Source organism: Eucalyptus grandis, chromosome 1 (assembly GCF_016545825.1).
Source record: "Eucalyptus grandis isolate ANBG69807.140 chromosome 1, ASM1654582v1, whole genome shotgun sequence".
In the NCBI taxonomy this organism is placed as follows: Eukaryota; Viridiplantae; Streptophyta; class Magnoliopsida; order Myrtales; family Myrtaceae; genus Eucalyptus; species Eucalyptus grandis.
The window spans coordinates 50,047,066-50,062,456 of NC_052612.1; the positions used below are offsets into that span (position 1 = coordinate 50,047,066).

Sequence of the window (15,391 nt, forward strand, 5' to 3'; positions counted from 1 at the left end):
ATCCCTCTAGGTGGTATGATATCTTTCCACAAGCGACCTTTCACTAATGATGATGAAGACCGCTTGTAGAAAATTGTTGGTGCTCCTCGATCTTCTAATTTCTAACTTTACTATTTTTTTTCCATCAAAATATGTATTAACCGTGGCGATTTAATTATTGGACTATATATTACCCTTGCTATGTTGGCTTTCTAACCCCTATGTTCTGATATTGATTAACTATGAAATTGAATATTAACATTTTTTTTGGTCAAAGAATATTAACATATTGAATGGAGAAAAGATATGATACTTCTTATAAAAATTAGCCTCTTAAGTATCTTTTTAATCTCTTGTAAGTTGGTCATTGGATTGTTCTTTCTGCAAGATCAAGTCAGAGAAAGAAACATAAGACTAATATTATTGAGAATGCCTATCATGTATGGACCGATCTAGACATAAAGCATACTAACGAGAGATTCCAAGGACTAAAATTGACTTTTTATCAACCAATTGAATTTGAGAATTTCGGGATGATTAAGGTCTACTATTCAAAAGCTGTGAAATCACTTTATATCTTCTTCTTTTTTTGGTACAACCCTTAATAGTAATCTCATCGCGTTAGCAACATACTATTCTCAGTTAGTTTCATTTCATGACATGAAAATGCATTAAGAACTATCAAAATAAAATTTAAAAAAGGAGAAGAAATAAGGAATTAGCCTAAAGTATCATAGTTGAAGCCCTTCAACATGAATTGACATTTTTCGCTAAACAAAAAAACTAAAAAAAGAGGTGCTTTATTCGCGTTCTGGAAAATCCCCGAATAATCCCATGGAGTTGAAAAGGACAGGATGCAGGGGTACCATTTCGTCGTTTTGGTGCTCCTTATGGCACGAGGCTTGCCAATCGTTCAAAAGCAGCGGAGGGTGGGTGGGGGAACCTGTATAATACGCCAAACAACATTCCATCCCAACCCGGTCCGATTAGGTACAAGGAAACCTGCCAGCCCCACCCCACCAAATGCCAAATGCCAAATGCCAAATGCGGTACAAAACAAAGTCGTCCTGGAGTAAACCTTAATCATAAATGATGCATGCGATGCCCTTAAAAACAGGAAGGTCTTACGAAAATAACATTATCTGTTTAGGATAATGAGGGTACTCGAATCACAAACCTTTGACCATATGATTTTTGTTTGGCCATTAAAAACTCTCTCTCTCTCTCTCTCTCTCTCTGACTCATTGCTGGCTCTGGCGCAATCGCCACCACAACCTCCTCGTACGGCCCTCTCGCACGCACTGCAGGTGCCCACATGCATTCTCTCCCCGTCTCTTGATTACACAGAGAATCCTTAAAACTTTTCCTTAAAAATCGTTTTCCTCAAAATAACGTTGTTAAAATTTTTAAATATCCAACCAGCAACTATTAAATGTTTAGAATAACTTATTAGTGATTAGATAAAATCTCGAAAACATCTTGTTTTCAATAAAAGTAAGACTTATATCATTGGAAAAACCTCAAACTTAGGTATTGTTTATTTCGCGATAAATAAATGATATGAAAATTATTATTTTTCTAAAATTATCACGTAATTATTAAATTTCATTTCCTTTCATTCATTTTGTAAATGATACATGCAAATATTTTAGTAAAATGTTTTCTAAATAAGTCATTTTCTATAAAAACAAACAAAGCCTAGGTTTAGTCCCAATTCCATCATACACTTTTTTGTTCCATAAAAATTTCCAAACTTTATGCCTAATCCCAATTCTATTATAAACTTATTTTATCTCAAAAAAAATTCATAAACTTCTACTTTAATCCCAATTATTTGTAGTACACGATATAGGAGTCTATCTCTAGACTAATCACTTATTGAAAGGATCCTTCTATTGTATTACTTTTTTTCTTTTTTTTTTTATTTATTTTCATTTCATTAATTTTTTTAGTTTTAAGTAATATTTAAATTGAATACACCCTTAACCCTCTATCTAAATTTTCATTTAACAACCGAGAGATGAAAACTTTTAAGCACACTTTGTTTGAGCATTTCGAGCTTAGTGCCTCAAGCACGAGCTCTTTGATAGCGAAAGATGGAAGACTTTTGAGCATGAGAGATTGAAGATTGAGCACAAAACAAATATCCCTGAGTGAGATTGAATGAAGACTTTCTTAAGAGTAAAAGCTAAAAAAGCCAACTTTAATTGCTCCAATATTGACCCAAATTTCAAATCCAACAAGACATCGTTCGAATTGACATGAAAATTCACTTCTAAAAGGTATTTTCTTGGAAATATTTAGAGTATTGACGTGAAAATACTGTATCTCTAAAAGCGATTTTGGACGAAACATTAAAAAGAGAAGGTATGAAACTCAAGTAAAAGTTAATGATTTTTTATGAGACAAAAAGAATTTCTGGTAGAATTGAAATTGAATCTAGTATTGGTGATATGTTATGAAAAGAAAAAATTTGGGATAGAATTAAGATCGGAGCTAAAATTGATTTTTTTTTTTCCCCCGAAGATATTAGGCCACTGTATCTGTAAAGTTTCTGTACCAAGCGATGACAATATTCATTCGGGCCCCCACCCATCGGATTTGAGTCGCCAAAAGTCGCTTCTCCAGGGCCACCAGATCTCCAAATCGTTGCCCGGATATCTCAGCAAGCTGGGGCCCACTATGCGCCCGGGGCCCCCTCCCTCCCCCCCTCCGCCCCATCGTCCATCTCGCGGGGCCCATAAACGGGGAGCCTCTCCTGACCGTCCATTTCTTTCTCCCCCCCACCCCCCCAATTATCCCAGACTCCATAAATAGGGGCCCCACAACTCCCCCCGCTTTTTCTCCCCGAGATGTGGACCCCCTCTCTCGCCTCGCCTTCTGCGCACAGCACATGCGGTGGCTTCTTCCTCCTCGCTTCTCCCTAGGGTTTGTATTCGCATTTCCATTTTCCTTTCTTCCCCTTAATCCCTCCTCCTCCTCCTCTGCATCTCCTTCTCCATCCTTCTTTTCCCTTGTGGTTTTCCTTTCTTAAGAAAGTTTTCTCGGCGTATCGTTCATCACCGTGTCCTGTTGTCCATTGTAGATTCGAGCCCCTGGGTCAACCCGTCATTTTCTGCGTTCGTTGCCTCCTGGAGAGCAGCGCGCGTTGTCGTTCTCCAGGGTTTCGTCCCTTTCTAATTCCTGATAATATTTATTATTCATCAAATCTCGCAGCTCCTCTCGATTTCGAATATTCGGGATAAACGCGTCTCCTGCGGTGATCTTTTTCTCCCTCGGGTTCGTGCTTCTGCCATTTCGAGCCGAATGGAGTCTACCCAGAACCGGGACGCGGACGTGGAGGACGACAGCAGAGCAACAGCCGCCGTCAACCGCGACGAGCGGAGCGCCCGCGAGATTTCGCCTCCCGAGCCACCGCGAGTCCGGAACGGGTTCCTGAAGGAAGAACTGGCCAACAGCGACCCCGAGCGCGAGGCGCTCCTCGCCCCCGGCGGAGGCTCGCAGGTTTCTCTCTCCTCCCCACGGTTCCAGAGAACGGTGGCTCCTCCGAGGCGGCCTTCCAAGGACCGCCACACGAAGGTGGAGGGGCGGGGGCGGAGGATCCGCATGCCGGCGGCCTGCGCGGCGAGGATTTTCCAGCTGACGAGGGAGTTGGGGCACAAGAACGACGGCGAGACCGTGCGGTGGTTGTTGGAGCACGCGGAGAATGCCATCATCGAGGCGACGGGGACCGGTACGGTCCCTGCGATCGCGGTCTCCGTCGGCGGGGCTCTGAAGATCCCGACGACGCCGTCCTCGTCCTCGAAGGAAGACGGCGATCCTCCGAAGAAAAAGAGGAATCGAGCTTCGAACAGCGATTTCTTCGACGCCCGCGAGCCTGTCTCGACCCGGTCGGGGTTCGCGCCGATCACGTACTGTAGCGGCGGCGGCGGTTTAAGTCACGGATTGATGCAGTTGTGGCCCGTGGGAACTCCTAACGGCGGCGGCAGCGGCGGCGGCGGCGGGGGACGGTGTTCGTGCTACCCCCCGGCTCGTCCGGTCAGACGCAGCCGTCGTTTCTGGCGATCCCGCCGATCTTCCAAGTCGGCGCGCGGCCAATCTCGACCTCAACGACTTCACCGACCGGCGGCGGAGACGGCGGTTCCACGGAGGCGTCGACGGTGGCGCCGAGCTCGAGCTCGCCAGTGGCGGCGAGCGCGGTCTCCGGCAGCACGAGCAGCGGCGCGCCCCACATGCTCAAGGACTTCTCCTTGGAGATATACGACCGGAAGGAGCTCCAGTTCCTGGGGCGGAGCCCAAACTCGCCGCCGTCGTCGTCCTGCTCGAAGCCCTGAGGATGATGATGACGGGTCGGTCGTCGTCGACGGTCGAGATAACCGAAGGTTAGAGCTGAAGTAGTAGGGGTGGCGGGGCGGTGGATGTCTGCTTTTTCCATTTCCCCTGTTTTTTCTTTTTTTGAATCCTTTGTGCAGTCGAGGTAAAACAGATAATTATAAGAAACGAGGAACGCGACCAGCATATCCTGAAAAACACTACTAAATTCTAGGACTCCGTTCGTGCTAATCGTCGATTCGTGGTTTTGCTCCGATCTGTGACCGTGATGATTTTCTCTTAGTTTCAATCTCGAAATTCTCTTTTTGCTTCCCCTAATAATTTTAATTTTTAGCGGAGAGCTCTGTTCTCGAAAAACGAAGGCAAAGAACACGGGGATTAGGATTACGCATTGGGCGAAGGGGGGAAGGGGGAAGGGGGCCCCACTTTTAGAGTTTTAGGCTGGCGAGATAAGATCGCGAGGGCGGGGCTTTCGGGGTATTTCCGAACGTGGGGCCCCGCGGCCGGGAGACGTGTCATGTGACGGACGCACGTGTTCTGATATACGTGGGGCCCACCCCCACCATCTCCCCCTCCCTTTTCCCCCGCCTATCTTTCTTCTTCGGGGCGGTCCCCAGCCATCCGATTGAAAGGGCTGCGCGACGCGTGGCGGTCTCTCTGGCGAGGCTTTCTCGTGGGGGGACGGCTCGACCGGTGCTCGCCAAGTCGGCACGTCGTTTAATGCGCCCCTTCAGCCCGGGCCCCGCCCCGCCCCGCCCGGCCCCGCCGCGTGTCTTCCCTCCACTTGTTGTTTTTGTTTCGAATAATTATTTGCATTCATTCAAATTCAATTTGAACGAGAGCTTCAGCTTCATCCGTCGTAATTTGCGTTGGGAATGAGCTATAATCATTCCTTATGGATGAAATCAGACGCCGACTTATTGAACATAATAGACTGCAAATTACATCAAGTGTACGTTTGACGAACGATTGAAGGACACTTGTTAATATGATTCTCTGATGATATGCATGAATGGTAAAAGTTATATGCTATCGGGGGAAAGAAGAAGATTATTTAGATTTCGTTTATTTTTGAGAAAATATTTTCTTCTTATTTTTCGATGCTTAGGGCGTGAAAAATAAAAGGTCTAATAAAATATTTTCCAGTCAACCAAATCATTTTCTCCATCTTTTTCTCTTCTTTTTCTTAATTCTCCACAGCTCCTCATTTCCCCTGGAGAACCGCCCGCTCCGCCTCCCCTGACTTGTACCGCCTGTCACCTTCTTCTTCGCCCTCCCCAACCTGCGCCACGTTCCTAGTCTTTGCTTTCTGATTTTGACTTCTGATATATTGCGTTGTCGAGGAAGGATCTAACCATAATTTTCTGCAGCGAAGCTATTTTTAATGTAGAAGTCGTTTCTGAAGTACGAAATTGACCGTCGTAGGCTTATCAACGGGGGTTATTTTGGTAATCTACTTAAGAAGTAGAAGGAACAAAGCAGTATATATGGTGGTGGAAGTCAGTCGATTGATGTATCCCAAAAAGCCATCTCTCCGAGTCTATTCTACAGAGATATTTTGTAATTTTGGCTTTCTCTGTACTTTCAGGTTTGATTCCCTTATCTTCCCTATTAGTCAGATCAATCATTTTCCCCATGGGATCCACTTTCTTCTTCGTCGTCCCTTGTTTACCCCCACCAGATTAGCTGACGTATCCAATTGAATGATCACCTCTGGACCCAGATGAGCCTGTGAATCCGTATAGAGCTGGTAAGGTACATAGATCACCTCTAGATCCAGATGAGCTTGTGAATCCATATTGAGCTAGTGGGGTTTCATCTCATTAAGAGAAGAGAGAGATGGGAAAGATGATGAAACAACTCTGCATCTGACGACATGGTTAAGGGAAAACATTTTAAGAAAAATATTTTTTATTTTCAAAAATGAAAAATATATTTCTATTTATTTTCAGATTTAAGCCAAATAAGAAAAAATGACTTTTCGAAAAACATTTTGTAGAAATATCTTATTTTTCACGAAATAAACAGAGTTTTAGTAAAGTTCTCTTCTTCTTTTTTCGCAAATAATGAATTATCTAAAAGATATTTTCCTAACATTAATTGATTTTATCGCTCACAAAAACGAATAAATAGATAATGTTGTCATTGTCCACAAATTTATGGACAAAAATAATTGTCAATAATAAAAATATTTTTTATTGGTTAATTATTCCAAGTAATACTAGGAATCATTTTATAGGAAAATGTTAATCTAATTGATCATTTTTCATGAAACAAATAGAGTCTAAGCTTGTACCAAATGTAAGGGTGAGCAGTTCCAGAGTTGATCTAGATTCTAATTGAAACTTATATGTCAAAACCGATTCCCAATTTTTGGAATTTGGAATCTATCTTGGAATTTACCACATTATAGATTCTAGGGTCAATTCCATAGTCTACTCAGACTTTATCTGTATTCTTAATTGAATTATTGCAGCGAATTATCACATCTAATGACTACCATTTGGTTTTATAATCAATTGACCACAACTCATATTTAAAAACATAAAAAAATATAAAAGATTAGTAAAGTAAAAGTTTCGGTTGTGGATATCGCTGGAAATGAAGCTCATATTATTTCATCATTAAACGCCATAAAATATCGCGAAATTTTGCGCAAGCATAAAACAAGAAAAACACAAAGACTTGTTTTAGGTCAAGGTGCATGTTAAAATCCATTTTCCAACTTTTAGAATTTGGAACTTACCCTACATACTCTAAAACCATACTCACCCCTAATCAAGCGCACAAAGTACACTACAGTTGGGTCGTGCCTAGTCATGGATTAGGCGGACCACTTAAGCACAATTTGGGTGGGCTATCATTCCCTCATGGGCCTTAGATTCGCCCACTTAAGTCCGGTCAGGGCCCTGTGCTCAAGATTCACTCCTATTCCCCTCATGATTCTTTAATAAGCCTAGATTAATAATTGAATTCTATACGTTTTAATTATATGCATTTTTTTTTTCATAGTTTGTGTTTTAGAACTCCCTTTAGCTGCATACGCAAGTTTAGAGGCCTTTGAATTGCTTGTGGCCAACCGCTCAACCAGTACTGAAAATGAACATCAATCCACAGAGAGAAGAACGGCAGTACAGCATGGACGAGTACTTCACCTCTCACCAACCGTACGCCTCATGTTAAAACTAACTTTGATGGGGATAAGCCAACAGTAGAAGAAGCATCTATCTCTCCCTTTGCTTCGCAACGCGTGAATCATAATCTGATTATTGTGATTTCGCGAGTTAATCTGGATTTATTTATATATCTTTTGATCCTCCAAGATTGGAGCTTAGGTGGAGATACTTGGTCTCAAAGCACACCAAAAGCCGCGTCCAACATAGGCAGCTTCATTTTGTTTTTCCCACATTGAGTGACTTGAAAGCAAATGTGAAATGTCCGGGACATCTACACCCCAAGCACCTGAACGTGTTCCTCCGTTATATATACTGCGGTCCATCTTGCCATAAGTCCATATATCCACATCCGGTCATTTCTTGCTTTCGATACATCAATATGGCCGTCCTTGCGCTGAAGCCTCGCTCTCGCGTGATTTTCGCCCTTCTACTGGCGATGGTTTCGGTATCGAGAGCCACACTCGATGCCCATTATTATGACCAGACATGTCCACAAGCTGAGAAAATCATATTGCAGACGGTTCAAAATGCCACAAGGCACGACCCCAAAGTCCCCGCTCGTCTCCTAAGGATGTTCTTCCACGACTGTTTCATTCGGGTATGGATATCTACATTCTTACATGCAAAATCTCTCTCTCTCTCTCTCTCTCTCTCTCATGTCATTGGATGGTGCGTACCCACAGGGATGCGATGCGTCGTTGTTGCTCGACTCTACTCCTGGAAACCAAGCAGAGAAAGATGGTCCTCCAAATATCTCGGTTCGAGCATTCTACGTGATCGATGATGCCAAAGCAAAGCTCGAAATGGCATGTCCACATACAGTCTCTTGTGCTGATATCATCGCCATTGCGGCTAGAGACGTAGTTACCATGGTAACAACCATAACTCCCCTAGCAAGCCAATTTTACCTCATGACGCACATTGTGTTCATGATCATTCCCATGTACTTCTCATAATGATTTTGAGATTTATTCTAAATCCAATATATAAGGCATATGAAGCTCGTTTGATTTCTACCTTGTTCACTAGATTAGTTCTAGCATGCTCGCAATTACTACACAAGATTCACTCAAAAAACTCCAAACAACTGGTTTCTAATGAATTACAGCAACAAGTGAGTCCAGTAAACTCGACTATCATTTCAGAAAAAAGCCTAGACTATCGCAGTTTTAGAAAGGCAGTATCTATGAAAATAAACCAGCAAGCCCGAGAGAAAAAGGAAAAGAGTTTCAAATGGTTTCCTATCTTATTACTGCATTCTGTGGTCTTGTAGTTATCACTTGATTCGCTTAAAAAGTTATTCCCTCGATAAAAGAAAAATTACTAAGGTGCTCCACACATTGAACTAATTACTAACCCCTCGAGATAGTTATTATGGCATAATATTGCCTATTGTTTTCATTGTTAAGGCTGGAGGGCCATCTTGGAACGTGCTGAAAGGCAGAAAAGATGGAAGAGTATCAAATGCTTCAGAGACGATCAACTTGCCGGCGCCAACCTTCAACGTAACCCAACTCCTTCAAAGCTTTGCCGAAAGAGGCTTAGGCCTCAAGGACTTGGTTGCACTATCTGGTGGCCACACCCTGGGCTTCTCACACTGTTCCTCTTTCGACGCCCGGCTTCGTAACTTCTCTTCGACTCTTGACATAGATCCGACCTTGAACCATGCGTTCGCACAACAGCTGAAGAATGAATGCCCTAAACCAAACAGGAATCGAAATGCGGGACAGTTTCTGGATGCTACATCGTCAACTTTTGACAACGATTACTACAGAAGACTCGTGGCGGGTGAAGGTGTGTTTGGGTCAGATCAAGCACTGTATAGTGATTACAGGACAAGGTGGATTGTAAATTTGTTTGCCCAAGATCAAAGTCTGTTCTTCAGTGAGTTTGCAGCTTCTATGGTAAGACTCGGAAATGTTGGAGTGCGAGAAAATGGAGAAGTGAGAATAAAATGCAGAGCGGTGAACTGAGAGAGAGAGAGAGAGAGAGAGAAGACTCGCTAATTTCTTTTGTTTTCGCATTTCTGTGTTTGTTTCTGATTCAATAAGAATGTGCCAACATCACGTAAGAGATGAGTGTCTACTTTGTGACGCATGATTTGCTGATAACTTTTGTTTCCCATTTCTGTATATGTTTCTGGTTCAGTAAGAGCTGATCTTTGTTGATGGCATAAGCATCACATGAAATACCGCATTTTCAATTTTCAAGCTAACATCACTTCGTTATCATATTTATCAGTCACAATCCATTCAAAACTTATTATTTATGGGAAGAACATCAGATCAAATCGAAGAATAGTGGGTAAGGAAGGAGGTACAAAAATGATCAGAATGGTCATAGTAGATACAGTACACTTTTGAAAGATGACCAAGCTCACTTCATCAAGATACAAAACGTATCTATGCTTACTTATCTTTCTATGTGACTGGTAAAGGCTTGATCAACAAATTGAACTCAAGCAAAAGCTACATCAGAACGAAAGACATACTTGACACCCTTTGTCACATTGCGCGCCTCATGAAGCATACACTTATCACCATGTATATGAAGTAGAGCCATTCCTTCAGCTGGAGCGACCTATGGAGTTAAGATGGAGATAAATCACAAATGGTAGACCAGGACATGGAAGAATGCCATATTCAAGGATGCAACATGAAGAATGCCAGAAACAAAATGGGGCAAAGATAATCTTTATTGTATGAATCCAAAAGAAAAACTTCAAACAGAGAAAACATAGAAAGGATATACCTCAGCCACAATACCATTTCTTGAATTATAGAAGACAGTTTCTCCTCCAACCAGCAGCTCTGAAGGAGAATTACTACGGTTGCTTGAATCATTCTTGGCTTTTGACTTTGAACCACCACTTAAGTAAATTAGTAAGGTGTAGTGGGTACGTTTTCCTTCACCAAGATCAACACTTTCATCAATATGTCTTCCAAATCGTTGACCAACCTTGTACCTGATGTGTAGGCGACTCCCAACAAATTAATGAAATAAAACTTTACGGGTGCTGATAACAACTATTTCCTCTGCCAGCTTTTACTGCTATTAACAGAGTGACTTTCAGTTCACCATGTAGAATTTCTGTGAATAAATAGGTTCCAAATCAACTGAAGCATATTCACTATTCAGAAATAAAGCAGCAGTAATGTAACCTGAAGCATGTATCAGAACTCAAATGCACAGAGTAAGGGAAGTCATTTTCAGTTTACCCCAGATTGACGACACTATATTCTTGCCAATTTAGAGCCTTGAAAAAGTTAGCCAATGTGTGACTGATGCATCTATACATGGAAAAGGTAAAGAATGTGGCTTTGGTAATGCTATAAAGCAATACAAACCTGTAAAATCTGAGATTTGATTCAACCCAACAGCAACCCTCCCTCGAATTTTGATATCAGAGAACAATTTGCTAAGTCCAGATTCCCATATTGCATTTGCAAGCAGGGGATCAGTGACAGAAATTCTATCATTGTCCCTGTAAGCTTCGCCTTTCGTTGGGCCAAGGCTTCCTTGGTGAACAAAGCCAATGGATTCAGCAACTTTTACAAATGCATTAGATTCGGCTGGAGTGAAAAAATTCTGCACCTGAAATCTTAACCATGAAAGAGAAATCACCACTAGAAATACAGGTCCATTCTACACGCAAACACATTTTCTAGTTAATTAAAATACACAGTTCCTTGTTGCTTGGAGCATAAGCATGAGCGGGGCCTAAAAACTAAATTGCCACACCCTACTTTTAGTAGTGATCTGACAATCAAAGTTCTCCACCAATCCATCTCGATATATGAACCACTATGCAGAAAACTGCGTGAGAGACTCGTGCAGTGGAAGAAAACAGCTGTATACTCAGAATAAATGCAGAAAGGATTGTTTACCCCCGATGTGGAGCTACTCCAGTGGAAGCCGCATATATATAATTCAAGCAGAGTAACGGAGACCACATGAACATTATCCCGAGATATGATTTAGATAGGAATAAGCCATCTGATTATCAAGACTAACCAAACAGCCAATACGGTCTGCTAAAAGAATCAATAAATCTCGCCGCCCGACTCGAGGCCTTCATATCAGGCTCTGCCTTTAGCTTACTATGACTAGCTCTATGGTATACCTCCTCATAGCTGATGAATTCACATGGTTTCATATAATCCTACTTTCTTGAAAACAACATCTAATCGATCCAGCTTCTCAAACCGAAAAACCCTCAGAATTACTTATCAATTCACCGCCCAATATCCCTTTTTCCGCTACGAATCTGCACAAACACCTCACGGGCAATCAGCAGTTGCCACCTCAGAGACCACCGACAGTCAACGAACACAAAGCTCGTGCCCCGCGTATTCTCGAAAGCATCGTCCTTTCCCTAGAGATCCCAAAATGACGCCAAAAGGCCAAACACCCATGACGCGGATCAGCACCTTTTCCATCCACGAAGCAACAAGCATCGAGCAGAAACACGATATGCGAGAGAGAAAGAGGCGGAATTCGTACGGTGAAGAGATCGGTATCCTTGAGGCGAGTGATCTGGAGATCTTGCTTGGGCTTGACGAGGGGCCACTTGGGAATGGCCGGAGATGGTTTCGTCGTCTTGGAGTTCTTGGCCTTGTCTCTGCCGTCTCTCATCTTCCTCTTCGCCTTCGCCTCCCCTGCTCCTTCTGCCATCATCGCCAGCTGATTTCCCCAGGATTGCAAAATCACATCCCGTCGGAGGTCCGATTGGTGACCCGGTCCGGTCGCGGGTTCTCGGTGCCTAGATGGGCCGAATAGTGGTAGATCATGTCAACCCTGACCCGCTACCTTTTTACCTTTTTTGGGTCGAAATTGTTGTTTGATTCAATGAGTAAAGGCCAGAAAGGGCCCAGAAATGGGCATTTGTATGCAAATGATCCCAAAGGACTAGGGGGTGAAGAAACCCAGTTCTACGGTAGTGAACTTTTCCTATAGGTTTCGGCGACCTAATTCGCGATGGAATTGGCCTCTCTAAAACGATGCAGTACTCAAATTTATGCAACGTCGACTAAGAATGCATTTGGTACAGCTTTCCCAAAGACCCTTGTGGAAAATATTGAGGTGTTTGGCAAGTTTTCACAATAGGTTTACCACCAAATGCTGGCTTTAGGAAAGCCGTAAGCCTAATATTAGTCCGCACTAGCATTTGGCTAAATACTAAAACTAGTCTTTATCTTCTGAAAATGCCCTCGACAATTCTTGAACTTTTCGATTTTGTCCTTCAATGTCTTCTTTATTAAAAATTGCTTTTTAGTATTTATATTACGTTCAAAGCCTATTTGCAAAGTAGAACGAATCGCATCCTAAGAGATCATAACAATTAGAGGCCAGTAAACGGTCTTCCTAAGGGAGCTGATTTGAGCTTTGGGCTGCTTTAACTAACTGTAGACTTTCTAACTAAATCAAAAGCCCTTCTTTCTTTCTAGGCTTCCAATGAATTAGGGTTTGAAGCAAAGCAAAAGATTCCACTTGCAGCTGTGATAGAAGCCTGAACTGACCTTGCAAATCTGTCGAGGAGTCTTCGCGAGTCATCGCGACGAATGCTAGGGATGGTTCCTTCCGTCGATCTAGGTTCGTAGGATGCCTCTATATTAATTCGGGAAACCCTAAACTTAGGAGAAATCCGATCTGAGGTGAGCTTAGCTACTTTCTGCATAGATTCTGTTATATTCAAGCCCCATTTTTTTTTTTCAAAAAATAATCGAATCTCTGGAGCTTAATCCTCTTTTATTCTTTCTAGCCTTTAGAATGTCTCATTCCTTCCGGTGCATACCAAGTTTAGCTTCATTAGTCTTCCACCAGAAAGAAGCAAATTTATCGCTCAATTCTTTAACAAATATAGATCAGGATTTTAAGCATGGACAAATTAAACTGTGGTAAGAATAGTACCATATTTTTCTTTTATCAAAATTTATATTCCAACTTTTGAAATCAATTTCGACTTCCATAGAAACAGCCTTGAAAAGAATGATGGTTGACAAAATAGAAGAAAACAGAGAAATCTGATTTTTCTTCCTTTAACCTACTTTTGTCTCAACATATTGATAAATGATATAATATAACGTTTTGTTGTCTTAAGTAAAGAGATGACTAGACTCTATTTATAGATTATCAATAGGTACCTTCCATTAAAGCAGATTCTATCTTGATAGGAGTGGCATTTTTTCATAAAAAACTATAAATTTTAATAAGAGTTGCATTTTTCGTAGGAATTGCAACTTCTCATAATAGTTGCCTCTTCAGAGCAAAAATCTGAGAGTGAGTGTTAGAATAGGATTAGAGTAGGATCGACAAAAAAAAAAAATTGCCTCCTTTCATTTTCACAAGAGTTGTCACTTTTTATAGTCAATACATTTTTTACACTTTAAATAGTTATTAAACTATTAATTAATAATCAGTTATTCTTACATGCATATTTCAATGTTTAAGCATGACCAAATGTCTTGTGTGCCTCAAGCTTGCCTTCTATGGTCTTGATTTAGGTTTTGACACCTTCAGTTTTGCCGTGTTACATTGAGGGATAAATTTTGGCTTCAATGGGGATGATAAAAAGGAGAAAGAAGAAGAAAAAAAGAAAGAACGAAAAGGAATGGGTGGACTCTGAGTGAAAGAAACAGAGAGTAATTTGGTGGTTTTAAAATAAGAAAAGAAAGAGACGTGACCTTGGGGGAATTGGAAATAACCAATCGTGAGACAAAAAGGAGGTAAGCGGCGAGAAATAAAAATGGATAACAAAAATGATAAAAATTTAGTCTTATTCAGATTAGAATCGCATTTAGGTATAGGCTCAATACATGTTTGATTAGTACTTTGTTGCCGTTAGTTAGCTAGTCTTTTCATATTTTTTGGTTCATAGTCATCATGCGTCTAGCTCAAGGTACCCGCTCGTGGGGGTCCTATCCCAAGGTGTCGTAATATGAGACTATATTTGGCTATTACCCAGTACAGCTCAAATTTTCTATCTTTGTACCTTATCTCATCTCTTTTTTATGGCATTGTTTGCCTTTGTTTACATATTTGATTGCGATAGACAGATACCGCATGAAACGCCTGGAAGGTAAACGAATGACTTTAATTATTGAAGGGACATTAGTTGGATCGATTAGTGTAATTAAGTCTTAATCCTATATTACCGATTGCGTGATAAGTGAGATATCTTACTCAAAAAGCTAGAAGCGACCCCAAATTAGGATAACTCTCTCATAAGCTGATCAACTAAAATGAAAAGTCCAATGTTGCACGAGATAGGGACTTGGGAGAAGCAGCATCAACTAAGGACCGTTAGTTCATTGTCGACATTACTTCTAAACAGCTTCCTCGGACCTCGCTCGAGAAGGGTCGTGACACTCATTCAACTAATTTAGGGCAAGATTAGGAGGGGAAATATAGGGACAATCAGCCATGCTAAAACGAAGGGAACAGAATCAACTTCTGAAGGGCGAGAATGAGAACGGTTATTTCAACTAATTTAGGGCAAGATTAGGAGGGGAAATATAAGGACAATCACCCATGCTAAAACGAAGGGAGCAGAATCAACTTCCGAAGGGCGAGAATGAGAACAGTTATTTCGGAATCATGATTGTTAGGTTTTGAGAAAGGTTTTAGGGTTTATTTAAAGAAGCTACCGCCATGGGCAGAGAGAGCTCTTCCCAGCGAGAGACAAGAGCATTTTTGTTCCAACAGGGATTTTAACCCTAACCCGTCAATTTGCGAGCCTGCCGATTTTAGTATCTTCTTTTTCTCTCGCGCAACTCAAGACTACTTGTTCTCGAATTTGAATAGGTTATAGTGCTGGTCTGTCATAACAGAAGTGTTATTCCTATGGTAATGTTGGGGGTCGCTAGCGCCATTAACAACCCCTGCTCTCTATTTTGCCGATCAAT

At 41.7% G+C, this 15,391-nt stretch overlaps 3 protein-coding genes across 3 annotated transcripts; 2 read left to right on the top strand and 1 right to left on the bottom strand.

Annotated features, from left to right (window-relative positions):
* The first annotated feature begins 2,830 nt into the window (after positions 1-2,830).
* On the top strand, positions 2,831-4,542 carry LOC104415568. Its single transcript, XM_010026901.3, has 2 exons — positions 2,831-2,907; positions 3,196-4,542. Exon 2 carries the CDS (start codon positions 3,286-3,288, stop codon positions 4,375-4,377), a length of 1,092 nt encoding a protein of 363 aa, XP_010025203.2. The 5' UTR covers positions 2,831-2,907; positions 3,196-3,285; the 3' UTR covers positions 4,378-4,542.
* A 3,110-nt stretch (positions 4,543-7,652) lies between these two features.
* LOC104449271 (peroxidase 66) lies at positions 7,653-9,580 on the top strand. Its single transcript, XM_010063387.2, has 3 exons — positions 7,653-8,085; positions 8,171-8,359; positions 8,897-9,580. Exons 1-3 carry the CDS (start codon positions 7,867-7,869, stop codon positions 9,458-9,460), a joined length of 972 nt encoding a protein of 323 aa, XP_010061689.2. The 5' UTR covers positions 7,653-7,866; the 3' UTR covers positions 9,461-9,580.
* A 212-nt stretch (positions 9,581-9,792) lies between these two features.
* On the bottom strand, positions 9,793-12,194 carry LOC104449280 (hypothetical protein). Its single transcript, XM_010063399.3, is given in 5 exon segments — positions 9,793-10,067; positions 10,239-10,452; positions 10,835-10,853; positions 10,856-11,081; positions 11,991-12,194. Coding segments are annotated over 5 exon segments (756 nt in total). The 5' UTR covers positions 12,165-12,194; the 3' UTR covers positions 9,793-9,944.
* Between the last annotated feature and the right edge of the window lie 3,197 nt (positions 12,195-15,391).